The sequence below is a fragment of the Aythya ferina genome (assembly GCF_964211825.1).
Source record: "Aythya ferina genome assembly, chromosome: 2".
NCBI lineage: Eukaryota > Metazoa > Chordata > Aves > Anseriformes > Anatidae > Aythya > Aythya ferina.
The window spans coordinates 110,904,301-110,931,324 of NC_140297.1; the positions used below are offsets into that span (position 1 = coordinate 110,904,301).

Here is a 27,024-nt window from a genome sequence, read left to right on the forward strand (position 1 = left end):
GAGCTAACTGCTGTGAAAGCATTCCCTTTTTTATCAGAAAGCTACTCACAGTGGGAGACTTCACCCCTCTCCTTTGTGCCCCGCTGCTAGGTCACTGAGTCTCTCCCTGAGGCTACTGATAAGTGCATACTGGCAGATGGATCCCTGAAAATCCATCCCGTCTGTGCTAACAACTCCCTTTTTTCCTGGGCCTCAACAGGTGCCACGTGCTGCATTCACTGCTTGTTCAGTACCACCACGCTCATTCACATTTAGGGCAGTCTTCCAGGGGGTTGGTGGCTGATGGTGCTTCTCTGTTTCAGTGTTTAGAAGCACTGAGGAGTGACTGTCTCTTTCAAACTGGCTTATGACTAGCATAAATGTATATTCTTCACACTAAAGGACTGCAAAGTACAGTAGAAATGCTTTCAGTATTTACATTTTCATTCAGTGCTATTTGTTAGGGTCATCCCATCAAAATCAGTGCATTTCATCTTGCCACCTGTATCAAAGGATGGCCATTTGCAAAGAAAGATATTTTTTTCATACAGCACCAAAGTTCAGCTTCATCAGGTTTAAGATCATAATAATCAGACTACTGTTAGGCTAAATATAATCCCTGGTGCCACTGTCATTAGAATGGCCCCAGCCTTTTCAAAATGTTGTGCAATATTTTGTGAGCAAGCCCATGTATACCTAGCAATAGATTTGCCCCAAGTTCAACTGTCTATTGAGGTAGGTAAGAAGGAATGATGGTCTCTGCAGTTCAGGGATGGCTGATGGCATTCAGGAGGTTAATGAGATACAAATCCACTTGGACAGACCAGCCTGCTTTGTGCAGGTGCTCTTAGATTAGCAACAAGCTGGCACAACCCTCATCTGTTCTTCATCCCAAAATTGACACTGTTCTGCTGGGCAGTAGAGGAAACTTACTGAAGGCAGCATCTCTCTTTGGGGTTTCAAGGCATCTACCATCTTACCCCATAGTCTTTATAGCATTTATATACCCAACATAGCATTTCCAATGAGACCAATGAGATTGGTTTCATTATCTCCAAATGGGAAATCAAGGCAGGGTATCTTGACTAATCCAGGATCAAGTTGAAGACTGTGACTGAGCAGCAGACAGAACATAGGGCTTGGGAGCTACCTTGAAGATGGGTGAGTTTTAGTACCTCCTATCAAACAAGACTCCTGGTCTCAAAGATAGGATTTCCTAAGGAAAGCCTGCAGTAGTTTCCCATTATGCCCCACAGCAGACACCTGACCTACCCCGACAAATGGAAAAACCTGGATTAAACCCTGCCAGCCCCTGTCACGCTCAGCCTGGGCCCAGCTGAGGTGCAGCCCAGATGCATGGGGTGGGCACTTCCCATCCTGCTGCCACATCTGTGCTGTGGCCACCCTGGACCTGTCACCCCTTGCCTCAGGACAGGGGTCTGTAAGGGACCTCAGGGCATGATGCAGCCTTGACAGTGAGGATAGAAATCCAAGCAAAAAATACATGAGGGAACTTTTTTAAAAATTGTGATCAGAGTGAGCTGAATGGGGTTTCTACTTAGTGTTTTTATTTATGTAAGCATCGCCCTTGTTTATACAGAACTCTTCCTCTGTGGGGTCACTCATTCCCCGTCCTGCCGCCAGCTGCACTTTCAAAGCAGAAGTCTGTGCTTCTCGCCTCCTGGGAGGGTAGCTAAGGATCTCCTCTCTCCTGTGCATGCAAAAGGCTATGCTGTCATGCAGAGGCAGAGCTGAGTTGCATGGGATTTTGTTTGTTTGTTTGTGTGTTTCATACAATATTGGTTTGCAGCAGTATTTTATAAGGCCTTTCTGTTGCCCTTTTCAGCCAGTGGGTGCCCTAGGCCGCAGTACAAGCAATTCCTTTGCCACTCAAGTCTGGTGTTTCACTGACACTGCTGCATAGCTCCAAAAAAATCCTCCAAGAAATCAGCTGAACACCCACAGATCTGTGGCCTCATGATACCATGGCTTTTCCTCTCTCAGCCTACCTTTGCAATTGTTTCTTATAGCTAAACTTCAACACACACACTCACACACACACATATATATAAATTCATCTAGCAATCTGGCAACTACCCACTCAGCTATTTTAAGCTTCTGTAAGGATTCATTATTATTTTTAGTCAGCCTAAGATTTGAGCCTGCAATCCTCCTTGCCTGTTACCTGCTGCTCCAGCCCCAGGGATGCAAGATGCTGAACATCCTTCCATCTTTACGGGTGAAATGAGCTTGGTACGACCTGCCTGCACACCTGCATGACCTCAGTCACCCTAGGACAGGATTCGTTGCATCCAAGGCAAGTGGGATGGGATGTACTCCACATGGTTCAGGTGGGAACAGTGGAGGAACTGAAGCACAGGCAAGTGTCTTGCCCAGAATCACACAAAGAGACACCTACACAACTAGTTTCTTGGATCTCAAACAAATACTCTGAATAGGAGAGACCTTACAGAACTGGACTCATGGTCCTCTATTCCTTAGACTCAGTGCGAGTACCAGAACAGCTCTGGGAGATGCTGCAGTTACTTGCAGGGGAAGGCATTTATAGAAGTGCTGCTTTTTCCAAAGGAGATGGGATCCAACAGCCTCTGTCTCTTCCACAGCATCCTGGGCCGTCGGTTTAGAGCTTACACCGGTGGCAGTTTTGTTTCCCTATGTGGTAGAAGGGGTACAAGTGAAACTCTTCCTCTTGAAAGCCTTTTGTAATTAATACATGCTTTGAGGAAGGGATCAGCATCCAGAAACAGACAAGTGTGAGATGAAACATGGCCATGCAACTAGACAGAGAGTGGCCACCTAGACCTGGGTGCCAAGTGAGTGGTTCAACACTGATACATCAGGCTCGCAGGGAAAGGGTTACTTCTCTCAGCATCACCTGCAGAAAGGGCTCCAGTCGTTCTGCTACTGGTATTTTGCTGTATTGAATCAGGAAATCCTAGTGTGCTTTGCAGTTGCTTGTGTTACCAGTGCTCAAACGAGCCACGGAAGAAATTGCCAACAGCTCTGTTGGCTTCCACAGAGAGAGCTCATCAGCAACGCGCAGCTCTCCTGGTGAGATGTGCTGGGGGTGCTGTTGTGAAACGGAAGGTAACAAATGTGCAGGCTGTGCATTGTCACAAAATATTGCAGGTTTTATTCTTGGAAACTCTGAACACATAAGGTGCTAAGAGCAGGAAGTGTGAAAATGACCACTGAGAGCACTCTGGATGGGTGGTTGATACCAACTGCATGTTTCAGCATCTATTTCTTTCATAATTTTTGTGTTATCTGCACTGATGTGTTTTAATCTTTGGGGAAACAAATGTCATTTAACAGAAACATAAGCACTGGTGAGTATCAAAGCACTGTGGATACCACTGGTGCATGCACATCTGTGTGCTCAGCAAATCAGACCAGAGAAAGGTGCTGTGCACTTGGCCACCACTGCTGTCCTGAACGCTCTGTGGAATCTGTAGGCCTAGCAAGAGGGAAAGATAGTGCTCATGGGGCCTGAATGTAAGGCTTCTCATTAATCCTGAGAGATTCCCCACTCCTGGTTGTCCTCTTTTGTACATCTGGTCTTGATTTTGTCATAATTTCTACATATGTTTGGCTTTAAAATATCAGATAAAGTACAGGCATCACAGTTCTTGGAGTCTCAGCACAGGACTAAGTTTTTGCAGTGTGGAAGGCTGCAACAACTGTGCATTGCTTAGAAGTGGAACTGATCAGAACATTTCAGGGTGATTTTGTTGAAGCTTAGGCTGAAAGAAAAGATTTTTGCCTAGCTCTGCTTATTAGATATTTCTTTGTATTCCCCTCTCTCGATTTTGTCATTCTTACTTGGAGATTTTTATCTGAGATTTCAATCTTTTAGTCACTTCCTTATTGACTATGCTCTTGATCCAGGAGCCAAATCTCATATACTTAGCATGTTACTGAAGATTAAAAATAGCTTATTTTTAATATATTTCTGGGCAGAAATTGGCTCCTGTGCCATGCAGCTCTACCCTGAGCACGCAGCTTGCAGGGGGGCAGTCCCATGGGCTCGGGGCTGCCAGCATCCACTCTTGTCCTCACTTCAGCTCTGTTGGATGGAGCCTTCATATATTGTTCCCCAGGAAATTGGTCAGCAGCCTTCACCTCGCCAAAGTCCAGGAGTGTAACACGGTCCTGAGAAAAGGTTCATCAAAAACTCACAAAGAGGCATCTTAAATGTAAAAAGGGTCATTTGTATGGTAATGCCTTCCAGCAAGGGAGAGGAGCATGGGGGAAGGTCAGCATTTCAGGTCGCTGATGAGGCTCACTTCTTTTTCTTCTTTTGTAATAACCACCAATATTGCTTCCATAATGAAACCAAGATGGATGCTCATGCCTTAATGATTTTAAGGGGAAAGCATCAAATGCTCTTGCCTGGGGTTGAGAAACACATTGCTTTGCTGTCAGTAATTAATTTTGTGTGCCAATTGTAAACATGTTTGCACTTTGTGACATTTCCTCAATGAAGAAAAAAGCATCTGCATGTCACCTCCTTTATGGCGTCCATGTGGTTCCAGTTACTCAATCTGTTTTGTCTTCTGCTTCTGTGGAAGTTAGTAGGTGTCATGGTAAGGAAATCTTCTTGTATTTCCAGTCTAAAGGCAACTGGGCACCGTGTCCAAACTGAAATGCTCTCACAGGTCATTTTGGAGACAAGCCACTTCCCCAGCAGTGGGGGTTACTTTCTGCTCAGAGATCCCCTGCCCTTCCAGCAAACCCTGCCCATGTCCCTCCTGATGTGAACTCCTCCAGGGAGGTGGCTGCAGTTTGCCTTGTGCAAGATCTGGAGTCACAGCTAATAAGAACTAATGCCGACAGCTAGCAGGAAACTGTGTACATAGAGATTATGCTTTAATCTGCAGGTCTTTGTTTGTGATTTTGCAGAGGACCTACTTTTCTTTAAGTTTGGATAATGGGGTGTTTGATTTATTTATTTTTTTTTAATGGCTGGGTTTTTTTTCAATAATAACTCCCTACTGAAAACTGAAAACTAAGTAACTGAACTTTATTTGCTACCGCTGTCTGCTAGCAAATACTTCGGCCTCGTGTGTTGATCTGTTTCCTGAAGTGATCATTTTGGGGGAATTCTGTTCACTTCCAAGATTAACTTTCCTGTTCTAAAGGAGCCTGCTTTTCCCTGGGAGCAGGAGGTGTGACAACAAGGGTGCTTCTCAGAGTAAATATGACAGCTGAGATGTTTGACTTGACTTTCCCATTTAATTTTTCATTCCTGCTTGAACAGACTTTAAAAGGACGGGGTTTATATCAACTACTCACAGCCACAGAGTTACATGTCTGGAAGTGCAACGCAAGCTGATGGGCTGGGTTAGAAGAGCTGCTGCTGCCTCTGAGTTCCCTGCTGGCTTACGGGGAAAAGGGAAGAGATAGCCACTTGAGCCATGCCTCAAGTGGCTAGCATTACTTCACCTGTTTTCATCAAACTGTCTTATTATGCTATGCTTTTTATTTTGTATGCCATCCTTAAATCAAGATGCCAAACAATTGCTGTGCTGCATAGATTTCAGATATCTTGCTGATGTGCTAACAAAGTTCATAGTAAGTCATCTTTCCTTCAAAGATAGACCTTGGCACCCTCCTTCTTCCTAATCCTTGAGTTGTTTCACCAGTTTTGGGGGGAGTAGCTCAGGAATATCCCACCAGTCTGTGCAGCTTAGGCTGGAGGGGCAATTATAATGATGAAATCCAGAGGGTGAGGAGAAATCTTTTGGTGTAATTTGAAATACATGCTTGCTCCCCAGCAGAAACACTCCAAAACAGCCTGCTTGGGAAAAAGGAAAGGGATGAGTCAAAGCAGATCTGCACTGGATAAAAACCATTGCTCTGCATCTCGTGGAGAATGGGAAGGGGACTGTGTGAGATGAAGGATGTTGTTTGCCAGCATCTTCTCTTGTGTCTCAGAAGCACAAAGTCAGCCATTTGGTTTGTGCTGCATACAGCTGTTTGTGTTGGGTTAGCAAGGAGATCATGCTGTTCTCTGCTCCTTCCAAGGATTTTTCTGATTTGCAGTTCTCTTGCAATGAAATAGCTAGAGAAAAGATAGAGGGTGTTCTTCAAAAATTGATCTACTGAGTCAGAATTATTACTTTTAAGAAAAAAAAAAAAAAAAAAAAAAAAAAAAAAAAAGAGGTCAAAACACCTCCACTCCTTCATTTTCCCCAAAGAACAGTCTTTGATGGGCCATTTAACAAAATAATCCTCTATTGACTAAAACACCACCTGGCTTGAGGCAGTCACTGTCTGCTCCAGAATAGCAAATGTTGAAGCATGGATATCCTGCTTATACAACATCCTGTGCCTGGCTACACTACTCTGGCCAGCAGGTAAAACAGGTTTGAATGTTCACTCTTGCAATAGGAGGACCTAAAATGGTGTATGGAATGGGGAAATGCTAGCAGACGACGATCAGTTCTCACTACTTGCTGCTAAACACTTAGAAGTTTTGCTGGACTGAGTTAAAAAGTAAACTTGCAGAAACATTTTGGGAGGCAAAAACCAGGCCCAATGCCATTTAACTAATTCTCCCAGTAAGACAGTGTGTTATAGTCCTCTCTATTCCTTGGGTTATACCCAAAGAGTTTGCGTATTGAGAACTAGGTATTAAGGTTGAAATGGAAGTCTCTTCATGTTGGTATGCTGTGTACAAGAGAATTTACTTTGGTGCAGCCATGTTGCGTTAAACCAGGAGCTAAAGTACATAGAGATACTGGGAACATGATGCGTATGCACCAAAAGTCTGACTGTTACAAGTTAATGAAAACACATTGAGTCTGTGCTAGGATGACTATGATTAGAAGCACAGTGCTGTTAACCTGCAGTAAATTCATGTTTGAGAAGTGGGGATGTCTCCTTGGCTGATTACATGACCCTCTGAAGTCTGATAATTGCTGGTTTCTTCTACCACCTCTGGTTGCCTTGGCTCTGGGGGATACTTTGAAACTGTGAACAGGGAAAGGTCCCTATCTTCCTTTGGGGAGCAGCATCTTTCCTGCCTGAGAGGGTGGCGTGCGCATGGGACTTGGCTTTCAGCAAAATGTTGTGAAAGCTTTGACAGTTTATTTGTGTCACATTTAGTTGATATAATTGGGATTTGTCTTCTGGGAAATACACCTCTTGGTATATCTAGAAACAGCAGTGCTTGGTCCTGGGATATTCCTACCTGGATTAGAAAAATTTGTCATATATTATACTTGACTGAGTTGAGTTTGGTTCCTGTATTGTAACTGGATATTATTCATATGTCTGATCTGACTTTCTGCTGGCTTTCTGCTACCTCATAGGAAGAAGTAAAAAAAGTTTTTGTCTTTTTATAAAGATGTGTAAATGAATATTATTCTAGAGTTATTTGAATGTGTGCAATTGATATAACTTTACTTGCATCTATACACAGAGGCCTCCAGAGAGGGCTGGACAAGGTGCAGTAAACACTTGTACTGAGTAGTAATCTTCTGTGTTTTATGCTTTGAATAGAAAGATAGACTAGATCTCATCTAACTCTTTCAAGTCTGTGATACGGGCAGTGATGTCTGCTTCTGTATATCTCTGACACCTCCCCAATTTCACTGCTGCATAATACTGCATTGCAGAAAAGCAGTAATGGTATGGCAAAACTGAGGGATGATTGCAAATGACAATAACCACATTTCCATTGATTGATGAAAGAAAAAAAAATAAAACAACAAACATTGCTGTTGTTTTCAGAGTAGGTTGAAGCTTACTCATAAGAGAAGTAATAAGAAAGTTCTTTCATTAAGATGGTGATGCTGCAATTGTGAATTCTAGTTTATGGATCCCAGTTTACAGCTGCATTAATCATTCAGAAGCGATCTCTATCTTGTTCCAAATGTGCATCTGGCTTCAAAATAAAGGTGGGTGCAGATCTGCAGTGCAATATTCATAGATGCAGATTTATATGACAAATGACTTGCCCTGCCAAGATAATGGGGAATATCACCTTTTGTTACTATGCTACATCAAAACCCTTAGATGAAATATCTCCCATTATATACATTTCTTGATAAAGATTATTTTTCATTTTTCAGATCCTGACTAATAATGGCAATGAATGGTGATATAATACCAAAAAAAGAGCAGTATTTGACATGATTGAGGTGGATGTATGACTAAGCATTTTATGTGCCAGAATTTTCACTCAGGTTTGTGGAGGAAACCCATGTAGAGGATTGCCTTCTAGAAGATTTAGCATGTCTTTTATATTCAGGGAGTCTTCCAGAGGAAAGGTTGTTAAGGAATAATTAGATGGAAGTCACGCACTTGATTCAGAAATGTTGCTCTGTTGGACTGCTATGGGCTGGAATCTCTGCCCCATTTGTTCCCTACTTACTGTGGGTGCTGCAGTGCAGCACAGGGCTTTCATGGTGCCATATATCATAAAATCCCCAATCAGGAACTCTGAATGCAGCATGACAAGGACCTGAAGAGCTTGTAGAGGACATGTAGTGTCCTTTTCAGGTGTTTCACTCTTTGAAGGCAGGAAAATTCTCCCTTGTGTGAGAGAGATGTGCTGGTTGGGAAGCCATCTTATTTAAACTATGTTTTTTGTCAAAAAAAAAAAATCTTTTCCACTGAAAACTTTAGGCAGCCACGTCCGTGCTTTAGGGTGCTTTGATCCAACACATGCTGCCAAGATGTACTCATTCCCACAGAAGACTCTGCTCTCCTTCCTGCAGCTCCTGATCTGCCTGGCTCAAACCTAGTTTGGATATTGCTATAGTCATTGCGAGCTCCTGGAGTAAATGTGGCCAAAAGCACACAATACAGGCAGAATGTGAATTCCAGCTTTTAATTTCCTTTCTATTTCCTGAATTCCCATCATTTCATATCAGTGTTTCAGCTCTTTTTATTAGAGTTTGACAGAAAAAGTCAATAGGATCCTGCAGCATATTTGATTCTTATTTTCCTTATCCCCAGATGCCAGATGCAAACCAACAAGGGGAAATAAAAGCAATAGAGTGGGTCACTAAACTGGATGAATTTAAACCTTCATGGAGTCAACTCCTCCAGATGATATTCTTTGGAGGGCTTTTCTATTATTATTTGTTTAAAAAATGACACAGTGAGTTCAGTCTAGAAAGTTGTATTGTAATGTTGATACTGCTCCTTGACATACTCAGAGTTCAGGTTGAACTTGTTATTCAGGGTGTCATTAAATATATTTGCTACAGGACCCTGACACACATTCTGCACCTGTATTCCCTTAAGTTTAAAGGAATAGCTTGTTCCTAAAAAAAAATAAAATATGTAAAACGACTGTAATGTCTGCATGAGGAAGGCAGCCAACTTTTAGTAGGAAATGTGAATGGACTTTTTTAAAAATGTGTGGCTTCCAATGAAACTGGAAATTTGGTTCAGCATTTGTGCTCTCCACATGCTGCACTTGGCAGCACCATTAAAACCCCAGACGTACAGAACATGCATTTCTTTACTGCTCCGCACACACTGATATATAATTCTTTATGTTGTTTGCGGAGCAGAGAAGGCAGAAAAAAAAAATCAATAAAATGTTTTATAAAGTGTGTAACATTTTCTATAAAATGAGTATGCTGAATCAACTGTTATTCCATCCTTTATGCTACTGGGTAACTCTGTTGGGAATTAAAAACCAGAAGCAAGTCTTGAATGTTTGTGATTTCCTTGCAGGCCTTAGCACTGCTAGGAATTAGTGTGACAACCAACAGGGTAAATGTATGTGTATGCGTTGTGGGCTTTTTCCTAATTACTATTTAATTAATGCAACAAACACCTAGCCTTTGGAGCTAGTGCCAAAACTCCTTTGCATTTCTCACTAGAATTAAATACTACAGCTGAAAATTACCCAATATCTATTACAGCCACTGCCTACAAAGGCTGCCTCCTTCACCTGCTCTCCCTGGTTCCTTTCTTCTCACACCTAATTTCTGTGAACAACCTGGAAATACAAGATTTTTTTTTAATTAAGAGAGTAGCTGCTAACATTATATCCCCTCAGCTGTGAGAAACATGAAAGCATGCAGCTGTGATCGTCAGTGCCCACACCAGAGGTAGAGAAGCAAGGCACAAGGAGAAGTCTGTGCTGCTCAGCATGGAGCAAAGTGCTGCCACATCCATGACTAGAGGCTCCCAGGAGCATCCCTGCAGAACAACATGGCCTGGACAACGTGGTCTGGACAGAGCTGCAGGGCTGCTGATATCCCCCAGTAACCCAAGGGTTACTAGCAGATCTGATTTTTCCTCTGTGGCTGTGGTGCTCAGGTTGTGCTCAGCACAGCACTCCTTCCTGTGGCTGTATGAGCAAGCGGTTGTAGGAATTACAAGGTTCCTGGCTCCTGTTGTTGTGTCTAATCTATTTGTGCTGCATTAGCTCAACTGCAGAGACCAAACCCACAGAAGGTTATTCTGTTACCAAGTAGTACTTCATCCTCTTAAGCCTGTCAGGGTGCCTGTATACCATTTGCTTGAGAATCAGGTCTCTTGAAGACCCCACAGAAACGTAACCTGGCCAGCATTATGCTCATCCCATGCTCACTGCTCACAGCAGATGCAGCAATGAGATTTCATAGTCTGATCTCCACGTCGCCCCAGGGGAAATTTGGCTTCTCCACCAGGCTTTGCTCAGGTGAGACTGGCACATAGGCAGCGCCATGCTTGGACAGACACACTTGGCTGTGCCTGTGCCTTCGCCATGGTGCTGTGCATCTTGGTGGGATGGAGAGGTGGAGAAGAAAAACGTTTCCCCTGAGGCCAGCTCTGCTGTGCAGGCAGTAACCTCTGGAGAAGAGGAGCCAGAAGGAAGATGCCGTGCTGTGCCCCTGTCAGGGTGCAGTGAGGGCTGGCTGCTCCCCGCAGTGCTCCTGGATGTTATATATGCAGCTGTGTTATAAGGCTGCACGTAACCTTTCCTTTCCCCCAAGGAAACTCCTTGTCAGCATCAGTATTAAGTCATCGCCATCGGCTACACCTAAACACTTTTCACATTAAATATTTTAATGAGTCCAAAGACCAGAACTAATTTATATCATAACCGTATCAAAATATACCATAAGCAGCCAGGTGCCAACAGACCAACCTTTCAGAATAGCGGTCTCCAGCCTGAAGTAAATGTTTTCTTACTGCATCCATCTTCTTGCCAGCTCTTGACACTAAATCGACAGAGCCAAGCAACGCGAATTAACAAATTCTCGTTCCTCTGCAGCAACTGGAAACAACATGATTGCATTAGCATAGTTCCTCTGCTGCCAGTTTCTCATGCCAAGCCCTGCTATCAACACATTTCATTGTACTTCTTGCTGTCAGCTGTTCTCTATCAGTAGATAAGGCACTTAATTTGCAGAAGGGGGTGAACATCTATTAGGAAGTGTTTGTATCACCCATCAGTATAGCTCTGCTTTACAAAGTAAAGGCAAGTCCTGAATATTGGCTTCACTTGTTAGTTTGTGTAATCTTTTTCTTCTTTTCACCATAACATCTGAGAACCACATTAAGTGTTTAATGTATTTATCCACACAATTCTCCTGCGAATAGAGGGAATACCATTATCCATACTACAGACCCGTTAAATTAATGTGAGGCCTGAACTGACTGAACAACTTAGCCAAGCTACGGGCAGGAAATTTGTAACACAGCTAGAAATTGAACCCTGACTCTTATCCAAGTGCATCTTTTCTATCAGGCCATCTCTCATCTGAACAGGTCTCTGGGAGAAAGAACGATTTCCTGTAGCAAAATCGCTGTTGTATTCATTTATGCTGTCTCAAAATGGGAATAGCTGCTTGTTCACAAAGGCAAGCAGATCCCAAAGCTGCTCAGTACTGAGTGTGCTGAAGTATGGCTAAGACAGTCCAGCCCCCAGGGCATCTGCAGTCCCTGCTTGTGGACACGGAGGTTAGGCGACCAGAGGAGGTTGAGTGGGCTCCCAAAGGAGCCTAAATCCTGAAATGATCTTGAGGCAGTCAGGGAGGCAATTATCTGGCAGAGCTGCCAGATCAGTCTGTGTGAGCATTACCTAAAGGCTTCATTACAAAGACAGCCTTATTTGCTTAGGTGAAAGCCGCTGTCCTTGTCCTGCAATGGAAGAGCCATTTTCACTTTGCCTTTCCCTTGTGTGGTTCAACATCCAGGTAAGGGACAGGAATTTCTAAATACACTCCAATGAGGCCTTGCCCTCAAACACACTGACTTTTTTTTTCTTCTGTGTAACTGAGTTCATCCAGACCTGGGTCAGGTATAGCCCTTATAGTAACTCACAAGTGTAATCCGATTCTTTTAATATTGGTAACATCCTTGAACATTGTTTCATCCAAATACTCATGCGACCTTTCATTTAAATGGAGTAATGAAAATAATTTGCATTTATTGAACCACACAGAAGGGACACTGTACAAATGTTTTGATATCAGTTGCCAGCAGCTCTTGTAGCAGCTCTTGTAATATGTTAATTTGGGAGACTTCAGGTCCTGTTATTTTTCCCTTGCAGTGCCACAACAAAGTGATATTTAAACAGCTCCTACAAAGCTAGTGCCTTGAGTTATTGCCAAAGTGACAGCTGCAGGCAGGGAAGGGTGAATGAAACCTTGTCTGTCACTGATGGACAAAGAGCTCCAGAATAAGGCTCTGCAAAATGCATCAAGAATGAGAAAATCTTTTTCTCTCTCCCCTCCAAACTAGTCTGATTGGTTTCTTCAGCTGTCATGTCCATGATTTCTAAGCATAAGCTTGTATGCAGTTCTGTAATTTTCTTTGTTTCATGTTGTGCTATAGGGCTGCCCCGAGACCTTTGATCCCTTTTGATCCCCAGTATTGGTCACTGTGGGTAATGTGGGGCAGAAATTGCTAGGACAGTTTGTCAGAAGTCGTTTTAAAAAATCATGAAGGAGTAGAAACACTGTTGATCTTTATTGTTTAGTCTTCTATCATTTACTCTATTATTTAGAACATTCCTCTCATGTGCTTAATTAAACACAGGCATTGCTGTTTTGTTTTCAGTGCCTGTTTGCTCTCATGCTGAGAGTGTTGGCCTCTGTGAATTGGTCCAGCATTTGATAATATTTGATGATATTTCAGCATCAGGAAGTGTTGAAAGCATGTTAGTTATACAAAACACTCCTGTAACAATTTACCGTGGGATTCCTTTTTTTTTTTTTTTTTTCTTAAAAAGATGTTCCTACTTGGTGCTCCCAACTTGCATTAGCCTTGTAACCCTTGTGGGCTACAAAGAGAAGTTAGAAGTGTGATTAAATTTCAAGCAGATGAAAGTGAAAAGTTTATTTTTAATAAAAGGTACTCAAGACCTGGGCCATATTCAATCTTCAAGACACTTCACGGATCCCAGACAATAAGGTAGCAAACTCACCAAGTCAGACAAATGAATAGACTATGGATTTTGATGATTGATGAGGTGTTAGTCTCAAAATTCAGAGACAATTCCTTCTTTTATGACCCCTTATCTCCCATAACCAGATAACTAATACTCTTAGAGGTATTGCTGCAAGGCCAATTTTGTAAAATATAAGACAAAAGGAATAACGTGGGTTACAGAAGCTCAGCTAACATAGAAGGAGTTAGTGTGCCTGACAAACGTGCTGGCCTTCTACGGTGGTGTTACAGCACTGCTGGATAGGGGAAGAGCAGCTGACATCACCTACCTGGACTTGTGCAAAGCATTTGACACTGTTCCCAGTGATATCCTTGTCTCTAAATTGGAGCAACATGCATTTGATGGATGGATGACTCAGTGGGTCAGGAATTGGCTGGATGGTCGCACTCGGAGAGTTGTGGTTAATGGTTCAATGTCCAGGTGGAGATCAGTAACTAGTGGTGTTCCTCAGGGGGCAGTGTTGGGACCGGTGCTGTTTAACATCTTTGTTGGTCACATGGACAGTGAAAATTGAGGGCACCTTCAGCAAGTTTGCCAGTTACACCAAGCTGTGTGTGCAGTTAGCAGGCTGGAGGGCAGGGATGCCATACTGAGGGAGCTGGGCGGGCTTGAGAGGTGGGCCTGTGTGAGCCTCACAAGGTTCAACAAGGCCAAGTGCAAGGTCCTGCACCTGGGCTGGGGCAAACCCAAGCACAAATACAGACTGGGTGGAGAAGGGACTGAGAGCAGCCTTGATGAATATTAATTATATTATCCTATATTATATCATATCATATCATATTATATTTTATAATTGTACTATATCTGTGTATGTATGTACAATAATTATTATTAATTATAATTTCAGCCCAGAAAGCCAACCATATCCCAGGCTGCATCAAAAGAAGTGTGGCTGGCAGGTCAAGGGAGGTGATTCTTCCCCTCTGCTCTGTTCTCCTGAGACCCCACCTGGAGCACTGTGCTCAGCTCTGGAACCCCCAACATAAGGGCATGGGCCTGTTGGAGTGAGCCAAGAGGACCACAAGGATGATCAGAGGGATGGAGCACCTCTCCTGTGAAGACAGGTTGAGGGAGTTGGAGTTGTTCAGCTCAGAGAAGGGAAGGCTTCAGGGAGACCCAACAGCAACCTTCCAGCACCTAAAGGGGGCCTAGAGGAGGGCTGGAGAGAGCCTTTGTCAGGGAGTGTAGTGATAGGACAAGGAGGAATGGCTTTAAACTAGAAGAGTGGAGACTCAGGTTAGACATTAGGAAGAAGTTCTTTACTCAGAGGGTGGCGAGTCACTGGCACAGGCTGCCCAGAGAAGCTGTGGATGCCCCATCCCTCGAGGTGCTCAAGGCCAGGCTGGATGGGGCTTTGGGCAACCTGGGCTGGTGGGAGGTGTCCCTGCCCATGGCAGGGGGGGTTGGAACTGGGTGGGCTTTAAGGTCCCTTCCAACCCAAACCATCCTGTGATTTTACTATCTGAGCAAAGTGGTACAAAATTTCTTTGCTGTCTCCAAGCTGATTGTATTACCCCTGGAAACTGGGGAAAGAAATGATGAAAGGATGCATTTGGAGAAGGAATGATGAAAGACTGGAAGAGGAAACTTCAAGACCAAACTGGGATGCAGAATGAGTGTAGCATTCAGCAGGGCAAATGGCAAGGACTCAGAAATGCTACAGCTATGCAGAGCTAGTAATGACATAAAGACAGTAAAGACATCTAATACCACCTGTAGGGCTCTTTAAGTCATCAGTTGGAAAGTGTGAAGGATAGGAAACTGCTGGGGACAGCTTATTCATCAGAAAGTTCAGGAACACCCCCTTCTCTCAAAAGGCCTATGGGTTCCTTTCATAGCTTCCCAAAAGGTCTAGCAATGTCCTGTTTTGTCTAACATACTGCTCTGAATATAGTCTTCAGTCATACCAGCCCTCTTTGCCAGTGGTGAACAGTCTTCACATTCTCTAAATTCTTTGAGTACCTCATGTTTAAGTCTACATATTCATATTTTTTGAATATTAATTTCCTTTGCCTGAAAATATGCTAGTCTCACACTTATTGATTTAAGTCACATTAAAGCCTGCTGTATAATAAACCACTTCTACTTTTTTGTATCTTTCTGATCTCGAGCAGCGTAAACTAGCTTGGACTTTAAGGTCCGTGCTTCAGCTCAACAACTGCTATCAGTACTAAATCATACTAATAAAGGAGAACAGTGATATTTTAGTTAATTCCTAGTGAAAAGAAGTAGCTCTTCCAGAGCTATGAACAGGTCTGTTACCACGTTTAAGCATTCTGTATAAGTCCTTACACCCATGGGAAGATAGACCATTTGTTGTGCTTCATACTTAAGAAGATTTTTTAATATTTTTTTTTAATGGTTTGAATAACTTGTGTTCAGTTTATGAAAGGCAGGCAATGATTCCTATTCTACATTCTTTCTTCTCATGTCTGGGTGTGTCTGTACTGGTCAACTTCACCATGTGCTAATTCCCTCTACTCGAGCCTTGAGGCCAACATTTTGCTTCACATTCTCTCTAGCTACACTTGCTAAAACACCCTGCACATTCCACCTTCACTGAGGTGTTACATAAAGTGGCTTCCAGCAAAAGGAACTTAACTTGCTAAGTGTAGGCAGAACTCTTAAGTGAATGCACAACCTTATTTCTTGTACTTTAGAGGACTGTAAATACACTCAAGAATCGTTAACTTACGAAAGTAAGAAGCTGCTGACGACCTAAAGCTGCAAGGTATGATGAATATAGATGGTACCTGAAGAGCTTAACCAGATGACTTTAAAACTGCTAGAGCTGGGATGAAATTTACAGGAAAGAGCGTGTGACATGGCTTTCAGGACTAGTAACAAGAATACTGCTACCGTCTGTGAGTTCAGTAATTTGAAAGACAGTTAAGCCCCCAAGTGTGTTTAACTACAGGCTAGCTACTGAACATCCATTTAATGGATCAGAAAAAGGTAAGGTTTGATCCTTCCATGTATTAAGCAGGTTTCTGGTATGATCTCAGATGAAATAGTATGTACAGTCTGATCATCTCTGTTCAAGAAAGATGGACTACCATAGGTGCTGAGAAGAACCTGTCTAATAAGCAGTACATTATTTACATTTGGTGCACTTACAAAAGGCAACGACATCCTCTTTCCCCTGTTCTGTGTGTTGGGCTACATGCCAGAGAAAGAAAGCAATAATTTAAGCTTAGTAAATCCTACTGGTTGGAAATTAAAATACACTTTTTCTACTAGTATTAATATATTGAATAGGAGTGAATAAGGGCAGAAAGACACAACGAGTTTTACAGTGAAAGTTGATTTCTTTATGTAAGGAGTTACAGGAAACTGTTGCCCATGGTAGCAGAGAGGTAGCAGACTGCTAAACTAGAACTCACCTTTGCTTTCCAACTCTTATTAACTAACAGCATGTACCTTTGTTTCCCAGCTCTTACTTACTACTACAAACATACTATAATTAAATATGAATCATTCATTCCAAAAGACTTTTTTTTAAAAAAAAAGCTTTATTAAACATATGCATTTTAAAGACTTGTATAAACTTGAAGAAATCCTCTATCACACATAAAAGCTCTTATTTTCAGTACTAAATTAATCATCTATGCAAGTACAACTCAGAAATAGTAGATGAATGGTAACTGAAATGGCCGCTGTTAACTGAAATGATGAGTAGAAAACCATCTCACAAACAACCGAAAGCTGGGGTAACATCTGCATAGTATATGCATTGTTTACACAGAAGGAATAATCCAAACTCTTTCAACTCACAGAAGCTAAGAATTCTACTCTGCTTTGTAACAGATGGAAAAAACAGCAGTGCTTTCCATGCCTAGAAATTTGTTCTGTTATGACAACTCAGTACTGAAGATAACAGTGACCTATTATCACCCATTTATTTTTCAATAATAAAGCATATACCTTTTGAAGTATATAAAAAAAAAAAAAAGTTACTGTAAGCACAGAGAAAGCTAAGTAGCTTAGGTAAATTTCCATGTTAATAGAAGCTGTTCTATAGCATTAAACAGCCATCTCCATTTTAATAGGTGGATGAGGATTATAATCTTCAATCTCAAAGTCTTCTGCCTTGAAGTCACAGATGTCGTCAACCTTACGAAGAAATTTGAGTTTGGGGAAAGGTCTTGGCTCCCTTTGAAGCTGAAATAAAAGCATGTCCTTAGTTTATTGTACAAAGCTAATACTTGGAGGCAGAGATTTTATGTTATAAATTCGATCTCATTAATCTCAATTCAGATTACACCATGTAGATTCTCCCCCCTCCCCAGGAAGAGTTAAAGGCAAATAATTACAATACAGTTTGGCAGTATCTAATTTAGTATTTTGATTGGAAGCAGCAGTGTCCGAATGCACTGCAAGCAGTTTCAGTTTGTAGAGCAATTCTCATGGATGCAAATTAAATTCCTTCCAGAGGAAACCAAATTGGAAATTCTGACCCAGATGTGCATCCAATGTGCTGCAGTTTCTCATGGGAACATTAGGGCCCAAACCAGTAACTAGTTCTCTGGATGGTTTTGAACCATATGAATGGTGAGGATATTCACTCCGAGCCAAGTCTAATCAAATAAAATTCTAATTGTTTCTACTGCACCAAATTAGATCCTGAAGAAAATATACCCTTATTCAGCCAAACAGTAATAGCAACTAACTAATGTGAATTGATGAGTTAGCCTTTTCTGATATACTCCAAAGACATTTTATTTTGTGTTTATCCTATTAGGCAGAATGGTTTTCTAAGGTTTTGTAATGATGAAGTCAAAAGTAAGGTACAGACTCTGGATCTCTAACTTGGTTCTGGAATAGTACATTTCAATCTGGAATGGTACATTGATGTACTTTTCAGTCATGTTTGTATTATGTTTCTGTTTGCAAACAGAGGTGAACATAGGTTAAAGGGCAGTTTATTACGATAATACCCAGTTCTGATACTACAATTATTAGCACAGAAATGTAAGAAAAGCCATACAAATGAGTATCTGCAAAATAGTAATTACAACACCAAGATAACTTTGTATTGGATGAGCATTGTGGAAGATAAAAGGATACAAGAACACAGAGTAAGTACTTACTTGAATTTTTAGAGGTTCCACATGATTCAGATATATGTGAGCATCTCCTAACGTGTGTATGAACTCTCCAGGCTGAAGAGAAAGGAAAATAGTTCTAATAGTCAGATTTCAAGAAAGCACAACATTACAATGCCTACGGTGTTGATTCTTAGCATCATACAGCTAGCATGGAACTGCAGCTTCTGTACTGGATTACATTATCAAGACATCCTTGCAAACTTCAGAGGACAGTCTCTTCCCAGATGCATGCATGGTTAATAAAAACATAATGAAATTCCCATTCATGTACTAAAAAATATATATCCTTGAAATCTTGCTCGGGAAATAGTTAGAGTGACTGAATAGAGTACTACTGATCTGTTCACCCAGTTGGGAACAGGTGTGGCAGTGACATCCAGCTTTCTCTTCCACATCCTCAGCAAGTAGGACTTGCTGAAGTTGTTTCAAACTAGCAACTTTAGCCACTACTGTACAATGTAGTTTGTGGCAATGGAGGTGTCAGTCACAGGCTAATGCATTTATCCAGCATCCAAATGAGTTTTGCAGGCTTGAAAGTTCTGTGATTTAGCAACCCTGGAAAACCTAATTTAACGTAAGTTTTACTGGCTATTTTATCAACCTCTGACCAATGTAGATGAGCCTTTGGATACATCATGCTAAATGCTGTATGTCTGATACTCAGAAATTACACTGCTACAGTACAGAAAGGGCAAGGAAATTTTCCTTGTACTTAGTTACAAAGGAACGGCATGGAGCTGGGACAGGGGAGGGTCAGGCTGGGGGTTAGGGAAAGGTTCTGCACCCAGAAGGTGGCTGGGCACAGGGACAGGCTGCCCAGGGCTGTGGTCCTGGTGCTGAGCCTGCTGGAGTTCAAGAAGTGTTTGGACAACACTCTCAGACACATGGTCTGATTTTTGTGTAACCCTGTGTGGAGCCAGGAGTTGGACTTGATGGTCCTTGAGGGTCCCTTCCAACTCAGGATATTTTATGATTAGTTCAGACACCTACCTTGAGTGGTCAAAATTGTCTGTCTTCAGAGGCTTCTCAACTAACGATAAGTAGGGCAAAAAAAATTGAAAACTAAAATTTATCGCTACCCAATACATATGTTTTAAAAATCTATTTAATTTGCAATTTTATACAAACCAAGATATTAAAATACTTATTCAGAGCTCTGTATCACCTAGCATTTCTCCTTGTAATATTTCACAGTGTTCTGGATTTTAAAAGCAAAGATTTGTGGATCTCTACACAGGAAAAAAAGGAAACCATCAAAGCTGTGAGAGGAAGTGGTGGAGGGGGAAGAGCTACTTTATGGACATAATGTTATTTTGGCTTTTCCTAGTACTTTGGCCTATTTTTAAAAGTATGTCTGTTCTTTTGCTGTGAAGTTTGATTTTTCCCTACTTTCTTATTTTACCTTAAGTTCCCTTTCATGTTGCTGGTGGCAGGAGGATCAGGCCCAAATGGCCTTGCTGGTTTAATCTTTAAGTGCTCTAAAGACGAGGGGGGTTCGCTTGTATAAGGCTGTGGACTACTTAAATTATTCTACCGAGCTGCAAAATACAGTTCTGGAATCAGGGTAGTACCCATCTGAGCACATACTGCCACTCTACATAACCATCTACAGTAGGAAAAATAAACAAATAAATAATTAAATAAAGCCACAAAACTGAAATTATAGCAGGAAGTTAGGTGGGCAGAATATCCAAAGTGGAATCTTGACAGCAACTGCTGAGCTGTTGCTTACAAGAAAAGCTGTCGCTTACAACAAAAAAACAAATTCTACAAAATTTAATCACTTGTATGCTGTTATTCCATAACATCAAATGTTCAGTTAAGATTTCTGAGTAGTGGAGAACTGGAACAAGTCAGTTTTCACACATTCAGTTACAGAGACATGGAGGATCTCCTCTGTTTGACCTGAACTTAAGAATTCTTACACTGCTGATCCCAACTGCCAACCTCTTTTACACGTATTTCAGCAAGAATCTGAAAAGTCTGTTCAGTCCAGTTTTTTTGGACATAACACCAGAGTATCAACTTTGTCACTCTTCAAACAATACCAAGTAAAATGATCGATTAGCCTACCTTCAGCCCTGTGACATGGGCAATCATGTATGTGAGCAGTGAATAGCTGGCAATATTGAAAGGCACTCCTAGTCCCATATCTCCAGACCTCTGATAGAGTTGGCAAGACAATTCACCATTTAGAACATAGAACTGGCAAAGAGCATGACAAGGTGGCAAAGCCATCAGAGAAATATCTAGGAATTGCAATACAGGAAGAAAGGGAAAAAAAGTCAAAACAGCATTCGTGTCATAAACGTAGAAAATGCAAAAACTGAACAAGCACTTGGTGAGATATAGTAGACAGCAATATCAAGCTGCACTATCATTCTGTTTTCTCTTGTTTAAAAGCACCTGCTGCCTAAGCAATTAAGACTGGGTCATGACAAGCTGTCTCCTGGGCTGTATGATTAGAAAAATCATAAACAGATATTCCACAGAACAGATTTACGCCATAATGCTGCACAGCAGTTTGGTTTTACTCACCTAGGTGAGCCAATTGATTTCCCTAAAGGAAGGCATTAAGACTAAAATTAAGCATGTACCCTAAAGCAACTTCCAACAGCTTCATCTTATGCTCTTCTCACTGCAATGTATCTTTACTGCTTGTTGATATAAAACTGAGTGATCAACAATAAACTAATTAGCAAACAAAAGATCTTTTGAGTGATTATCTACACTTAAAAGCGAAGATAGTAAATTTACAGCTAGGTAAGTAAAACTTTAACCCGCTCCTGGTATCTGAGAGTGTTTAACCTTAAAAATACCAGCAACAGTGCATGGAAACCTCTTTTAGAGACATAAGTGGAAAATGCTGGGGGGATTTTTTTTGTGGGCATGGAACTACTGCTGCTGAAGTAGAATGTACTCTAGCAGCAGCTCTTATTTAGAGGCAGTGCTACAGAGTGAGTAGGCATCTAGACACACGTATATCCAAAGAATATAATTACAACACAAATAACGTTTTTGTTCTATAGTTGCAAGGTTTTAAGTTTATGGTTTAATATATGTCTTAAAAACAGGCATACTGCTTTGGTATACTTTTTTTTTTAACCTTTTTAACGTAACAACTTCTGTCATTGGTAGCCATCTATATCCCTCACTCTAAGCTGCTGAGAAAAACTTTGGAGTAATCGTTCAAAAATTATGAGGCCTGAACATGAGAATTAAGTAGAAAGAGAACCAAGCTGATAACCCCTGACCATTTTTATTGCTCTCAGTGACCTACTTTTTCCTGGTAGTTTTATGAAGAATAAGCAAAGACACCAAGATGGAACTGATTGCTGACACGGTAATTAGAACCTAGCTTATTGTACAGTAAGATAACATTCAACTGCATTCCCTTAATGTGCGCTGTTCAGTACCTTTGGGATTCCAAGCACACATAATGATTCTTCTGTCATCTGGATTGGTTTTGATCATATCAATCACATTTTTCAGCTGATCAACTCCTTGGTTGGAATAATCTGAAGAAAGATACCAAACATGATCTAAGTCAGATAGATTCAAATCATGATTTATTTCTAAAGCCCAGCTCACACCCCACTGAAAAGTCATACCCCAATCTCTGAAGATTTTCGTGGAACTTTGAAAATGACTAGATTTATCAGTTTGCACCTTCCAAGGGTAGGCTATTCTTGGTCTTCCTTTGGGTTCTCTAAGGCTTGTGAAATTCTCATGATGGTATTACAGTATGTCCCACAATCTCTTGTGTGCTTCCAGTACCTTTAGCACCCGTTCAAATGGGAACGTTCCTATTTAGAACATTTTCTTCCAGGCATCAACAACTAGACATTTTTTAAGACCAAAGAAGAAATCTGCATGAACACTACATCCCAGAAAACAATGGCAGGAGGGTTTGGAATTTGATGAGCTTTAAGGTCTCTTCCAACCCAAACCATCACTCTATGATTCTATGATCTAGAGCTCACAAGGTCATTTATAAAAACTAAATTTCCATAACATTCAGTGCCAGAAGGGAACTTTCATCTCGTATATTGCAGGATATTATAATTCACCCACTGACCCTTGTGCTGGCTGATCTTAGGCTCAGTATCAATTATACACGAAATTCACTGGAATTAACTTACCAGCAGAATGGATTCCAAAATAAAAGAGTCATTAGTTGTTATTCATTATTCTGACTCATGCCAGTGAATCAGCATGGTTGGTAACTAATTTTTTCTAATAACTCTTATTGCAACACAACACCAAATTATGGTTACAGGGAGAGACCCAAGCTGGCTGGGAAGCAAGGTAGTAATACATAATTAGCATCTCAGGGATTTCTTCTGCCAGTAGCACTGTGCCAGAAGCCTTCTCAAATGGTTTTGTTAGCTCCTGAAGCTAATTACCTATCCATTAGTAGCAAAACATAACAAAATCCATTAGCAACAAAAGTTAAGGGTATTTATGTTGTTCATTTTTGCTACACTATGTTAGGCCTCAGTTCTTTTAAATTCAGTAAAGCAAAAACATTTCTGTAAGTTTTTGCCAATTCACCATTTGGACCACTTGTGTTAACATAAAACTGTACTCTGCCAGTGGTCAACATGCCAACATTAAGTACAACATCTATAACTAATGTCAACTTTGAGAATGCATTGACAAGAAAATGCAGGAAAAATTACAATTAACCATTTTGATATTCTACATGAGTTAAAAAAATCACACCAACCAGACAGGGATATTCTTTTTTTTTTTTTTTTGATTCATTTTTTATGGCAGTCCTTTTAAGTTTTTGCATGTCCTCTGCTTTGATGATTTAGAAAGAGCCATCCAGACACTTCAGAGTGAGTTTAATGGACCAGTTCCACTGAAAATAGTATCAACAGATATTGCATCACATCATAATTTGTTACAGCTATTCTATCCACAGCATCATCAGCTATGGATACATCCTATATAGTTCCAGCTAAAATGGAAATACTTTTCTGTTCCACAGTCTCCCATGGACATCGTGCACTAACATCAGCTCCTGCCAGCACAAGTGAATTATGGAGTTAGGATCCTGTGTTAGAATTCAGAGTGCAGTCTGTGTCCCACTGCCATCACACTGAGAGAGCTCACGTTTCTGGATTACAATACAGATACCTATCTTTCCATCTGTCAATGCCCATACCAACTCTACATTAAAGTAAAGTAACACACACCTTATGATTCCTCTATACTATAAATGCCAAACTACAACATACAATGCTACTTCTTTCAGGATATTTAGATTCAGAAAGCAAAACTCACCCTCTCTGACAGATTATTCATTCGATTTCAGGTCACCCTGTGAACAGTCCTTTTAACAACAGTCCAACGGAAGTGAGGTGTTACAGTCATCCCACTAAGCAATCAAATGTATTTTTATCTGATTACCTGTGTGCATATCTTTGTATTCTGCTCCAAAGTGCCTCCACTGGAAACCATAAACTGGTCCCAAATCCCCCTCCTCTCTGGTACCAAAACCCTGCTTATCCAGGAATTCACGTGATCCATTGGCATCCCAAATCTTCACACCCTTTGCAGAGAGCTCTTTGGCATTTGTCGAACCCTACAAAATACAGACAGTACAAAGTCTACCTCCTAATCCCAGCACAGACGACATGATTCAAAACAGCTGCATTAAGCTTTGCCATTCAACAGCGTCTCTCCACTTTTAACATACAGGATAAACAGTCTGATTATTATACTATACTATTATACTAGTGCTGTTCTTGCACTTAGACAGAATAAATCTTACAAGCAACACACTAGACTGAGGTTTGAGATGCTATGCTCCTGTTATTTAACTCGGGATTATTTTAACTGTGAAGACATAAACAGTACAGCCTCAAGGTCACCCGCAGTATATCATTTCACATGCACATCTACAGAGAAAAACATTTTGCTTTCGGATGGATAAAAGTAAACAAAAAAAGGATGGCCTAGACATTGTCTTTCCCAAGCCACCTATAATGAGCTTAAGGTCTTAAAATCCCTCTTGTTAGCGTGACAAAAATTAAAAATGTTACAAAATGACCTAGAGTCATCCAACAAGAGCTGTAGAACAATGAGCTCCTCAACAACTCCAAATCAGCAAACTCACAAATCCAGCATAACAAGTGTTCTGTTTTGGGGAGTATCCAGCCTTTTACCTTTGGGAAAAGGATACTTAAAAAAAATATGTATGTATTTGAGTCCTGCTATTTAGCAAATGATTAGGTAGATTTTCACACACCAGTACATTGTCACAACATATCAAGAACCCTTGTACAGCAACATATTATCTACAGAATTTTAGTACTCTAACTACAGTTATTAGCTCTCAGTCAGCTATTAGGTCTCAGTTTTTGCTGCTAAAAAGCCTAATGTTTACATCAGTCTTACTGCATCTGTGGTTCCTCACTGCTTGCTTCTATTCAAATCAATACAATCTACCTCAATATTAAAAAGTGGATCATTAAATTGTTTACAAGCTACTTCATATTACTATTTCTTACACAAACACTAATAAGAGAGACTGTATTAGGCTTTGCAACTGCAGAGCATAGCTAAAATAGCACAAGCACTCACTGTATGAGGCCATTTCCCTTGAAACAGAGGAAAAAAAATGATTTGCAACAATGCAATAGTCTTCACTAAAATATACAGTGTCTCGAAGATAATTGTCTTGAGCATGCAGCGTGTTCTGCTGCATGAACAGAAGTACCTGCAGCCATCCCAAATTCCTTAACCTATTCCATACCAGAAAGTTGTTTTGACATTATTTGCAGGCCTGCTACTGATAGAGACATCCAAATACTGAACCTTGATAAACCACAGCAGCTCCTCCAGCACGCCTTTCCAGAACACTCTCTTGGTTGTTAGCAGTGGAAACTGATCTGAAAAAAATAATATACAGATACAAGCTGTCAGAGATGACCACCAATTTGTTAGGGCGAACTGACCTAGGGTTTTCTCCAGAGGACAGCGTCCTCATCTGATGCTCAGAAGTTTGGAGATAAGGTAAGACGCTGGGAAAGGATGTGCAGTGCTGTTATTGGGACCGAGGAAGATAAGAGCCTGGCTTTTCTTTTCCTGGAGCAAAGTGCGGCGGCAGATGGAGGTCGATGGTTTGCAGAGGAGGATTTTGCAGAGCGCCGCCAGAGACACCATGGGGCAGCATGTGGGGCCACGTAGGCCGTGCATGTAGAAAGCAGAAAAAGGAGGATTCAGATAAACTTTTATAGGATAAACAATCCTACCTCAGAGGAGGCTGAGGGGAAACTTTTAGAGCATACACAAACCTATTTCACCAGTTCTCCCTCCTCTGCCCGTACAGCAGGAAGGTTCCCTCCCCACCCTCCCCCTTTCACCACTGCCACTCCTCCCTAAAACACAAGAAGCATTGCTGGGGGTGTCCCCGAGTCGTGGCAGCTTGAAGTAGGGCGAGGGGGCTGCAGGGCTGCCCCCAAACACCTCCACAGCCCCCCGGGCAGAGAAGATGGCGCCCGACCCCCAGCGCTGCGGGGCGGCTCTGGGGCCGCGGGTCCCGCCTCGGTGCCGACCTCTGAGGCTGTATCGAGCCTGCATGCCGAAGACGGAGATGGTGCCGGTGCCGGTGCGATCGTCCTTGCGGTGCCCGTGCTGCAGGATGTGCTGGACCTGCTGCAGGTACTGCAGCTCGCCGGCCATCGGCTCCAGCCCATTAGCAGCCGCGCTCAGCGGCTCCCCCGCCGCAGGCATGGCGGCAGTGGGCAGCCCGGGCTGTCCCCGCCGGCCTGGGGAGCTCCGGCTCCGGCTCGGGCTGTCCCCAGGCCCTCGGCCTCTCGTCCGAGCCCGCCAGAAGTTTTACTTTCCCGCCCAGCAAGGCTGGGAGGAGCAGAGGGAGCAGCGCTTCCCCTTCCTCTCCCCCCCCTTCCGCGGTGGCTTTCCCCACGGCTCTGCCCGGGGCCCCCTTGCACGCAGCCTGGCAGGCCTTTCCCGAAAACCTAACCGAGCCTGGGCACCAAACTGCCCTGACTTCTCACATGTTCCACCCCACGGGCAAATTAATCCATCTCTGGTCTCTTTGGTAGCAGGACAGAAGGCTTCGGCCTGTGCTGGCAGGCTGCAACACCTCAGGAGGGATGGCTTCGACCTCAAAACCCAAAGCCCCGAGTGCAGCTCAGCACCTGCCTCCCTCATCTTCTGTCAGATGCTCCTGCAGCACCATGCCCCATGCACAGGCTCGCCTCCCGTGTTACACCCACCCGTGCTTTTACAGCTGGGCTCCTTCTCTGCCATACCTTCTCACCGCGGGTAGCACTCGGTGCTGGCTCTTACTGAGTTTCATCTTGTCGATCTGAGCTTCTCTCCCCCATTTTTCAGCGTCATTTTGCATTCTGACTTGTGCCTTCTGAACTGATTGAAATGATTCCCGATGCAGCATCATCCGAAATTTTTCTAGATAGATTCTGTTCATCAAGCTCTTCCCTGAATATTTCTTCACTAGTATGTCTCAGAGTC

General features: G+C 42.1%; 2 protein-coding genes across 2 annotated transcripts; one reads left to right on the plus strand and one right to left on the minus strand.

The window, feature by feature from the left end:
* Nucleotides 1-5,791: 5,791 nt before the first annotated feature.
* ENOSF1 (enolase superfamily member 1) lies at nt 5,792-13,922 on the plus strand (the record flags this gene model as incomplete). Its single annotated transcript, XM_084510916.1, is given in 8 exon segments — nt 5,792-5,824; nt 6,291-6,359; nt 8,968-9,046; nt 11,725-11,816; nt 12,509-12,544; nt 12,546-12,618; nt 12,997-13,117; nt 13,829-13,922. Coding segments are annotated over 7 exon segments (561 nt in total). The 5' UTR covers nt 5,792-5,824; nt 6,291-6,293.
* Nucleotides 13,923-16,900: 2,978 nt separating this feature from the next.
* On the minus strand, nt 16,901-26,355 carry TYMS (thymidylate synthetase). The gene is made up of 7 exons (XM_084509393.1): nt 26,085-26,355; nt 25,345-25,418; nt 23,935-24,109; nt 21,933-22,034; nt 20,590-20,765; nt 18,499-18,570; nt 16,901-17,569 (listed from the first exon to the last, which is right to left on the minus strand). The coding sequence occupies exons 1-7, from the start codon at nt 26,260-26,262 to the stop codon at nt 17,432-17,434; spliced, it is 915 nt and encodes a 304-aa protein (XP_084365519.1). The 5' UTR covers nt 26,263-26,355; the 3' UTR covers nt 16,901-17,431.
* Nucleotides 26,356-27,024: the final 669 nt, after the last annotated feature.